The sequence below is a fragment of the Cynoglossus semilaevis genome, chromosome 19 (assembly GCF_000523025.1).
Source record: "Cynoglossus semilaevis isolate Cse_v1.0 chromosome 19, Cse_v1.0, whole genome shotgun sequence".
Lineage (NCBI taxonomy): Eukaryota > Metazoa > Chordata > Actinopteri > Pleuronectiformes > Cynoglossidae > Cynoglossus > Cynoglossus semilaevis.
In genome coordinates this window covers 11,746,969-11,748,155 of record NC_024325.1, presented here as the reverse complement: position 1 = coordinate 11,748,155, position 1,187 = coordinate 11,746,969, and the positions used below count along the sequence as shown (strand labels likewise).

At 35.8% G+C, this 1,187-nt stretch overlaps 1 protein-coding gene across 1 annotated transcript in view; it reads left to right on the top strand.

The window, feature by feature from the left end:
- The window catches only part of abcg4a (ATP-binding cassette, sub-family G (WHITE), member 4a), a 6,268-nt gene that overhangs the window by 3,672 nt on the left and 1,409 nt on the right, over positions 1-1,187 (top strand). Inside the window, 5 exon segments of the mRNA XM_025065971.1 lie at positions 8-80; positions 172-330; positions 750-868; positions 1,156-1,184; position 1,187. The exon segment at position 1,187 is cut by the window's right edge and continues 1,409 nt beyond it. Coding sequence (XP_024921739.1) covers positions 8-80; positions 172-330; positions 750-868; positions 1,156-1,184; position 1,187 — 381 coding nt within the window.

Below are 1,187 nucleotides of genomic sequence, written 5' to 3'. Positions count from 1 at the left end.
TTCTAAGGGAACATCTCAATTACTGGTACAGTCTAAAAGCATACTACTTGGCTAAAACCATGGCTGATATACCATTTCAGGTAATGTTTGAATATGATTTATGATTTCATATGTATGGGATTACACATATGGGAACTGCAGCATATTAACAGCTTATAGTGTTTTTTACAGGTTATTTGTCCAATAATGTACTGTAGTATAGTGTACTGGATGACTGAACAGCCACCAGAGGCAAGTCGATACCTTCTCTTCATGGCCTTGTCCACATCAACAGCACTGGTAGCTCAGTCTCTGGGTCTTCTAATAGGCGCTGCATCAACCTCTCTGCAGGTAAGGGCAAAACTCATTATTTTGTATTGGCATTAGGGACAACAGATTAAGTTTCGCTTATTATTATTTTAACAAACAGTACAATGTACTTTGACTTAATAATGTAATAGGCATTTCAGTACATTCTTCCATGTGGTTGTACACGACAGTGAAAATCCCCCCACAGTTGGGAGTGGTATTTTCTACACTAGGTGGATCTATCCAGTGTGGCAGATGGAATTATTTTAACCACTCGCTGTGTTGCAGAGTCAATTAGCATATTTTGTCCTTTTAAATAAACAATTTTGTATGTTATTCATTATCATATCTTCAGACATTTTGTACCTATTCCCATTATTTTATTTTATCTATTTGTCTCTCTGTCTCTTATCCATTACTAAGCCAGACTTTTTAAATTAATTTACTTATTTGTTTCACAGGTAGCCACCTTTGTGGGTCCAGTTACAGCTATACCAGTGCTGCTTTTCTCTGGTTTCTTTGTAAATTTTGACACCATTCCAAAATACCTAAAGTGGAGCTCTTATCTATCCTATGTCAGGTACTGGTATGACCTTTCTTTTCTTAGTATTCACAATCACTGTAAAATGAAGGGCTTAAAGAACATCCAATAGTGTGGTACTAATTTGTGGTTGTAATAGTCATCAGATTCCACTTGGAAAAAAACATGCATCTAATAAATATCACTACTTCTATTCTAGCACAAACAGTCACAAACAGTCATTATGATAACAATAATATAGCTGTGGCCGTCGTCTGATGTGATATGAATGTAACTGTATTCATTTTTGTCTAATTGTGTGAATCATACAAATCTGTCACTTTCAGGTATGGCTTTGAAGGAGTGATACTCTCCATCT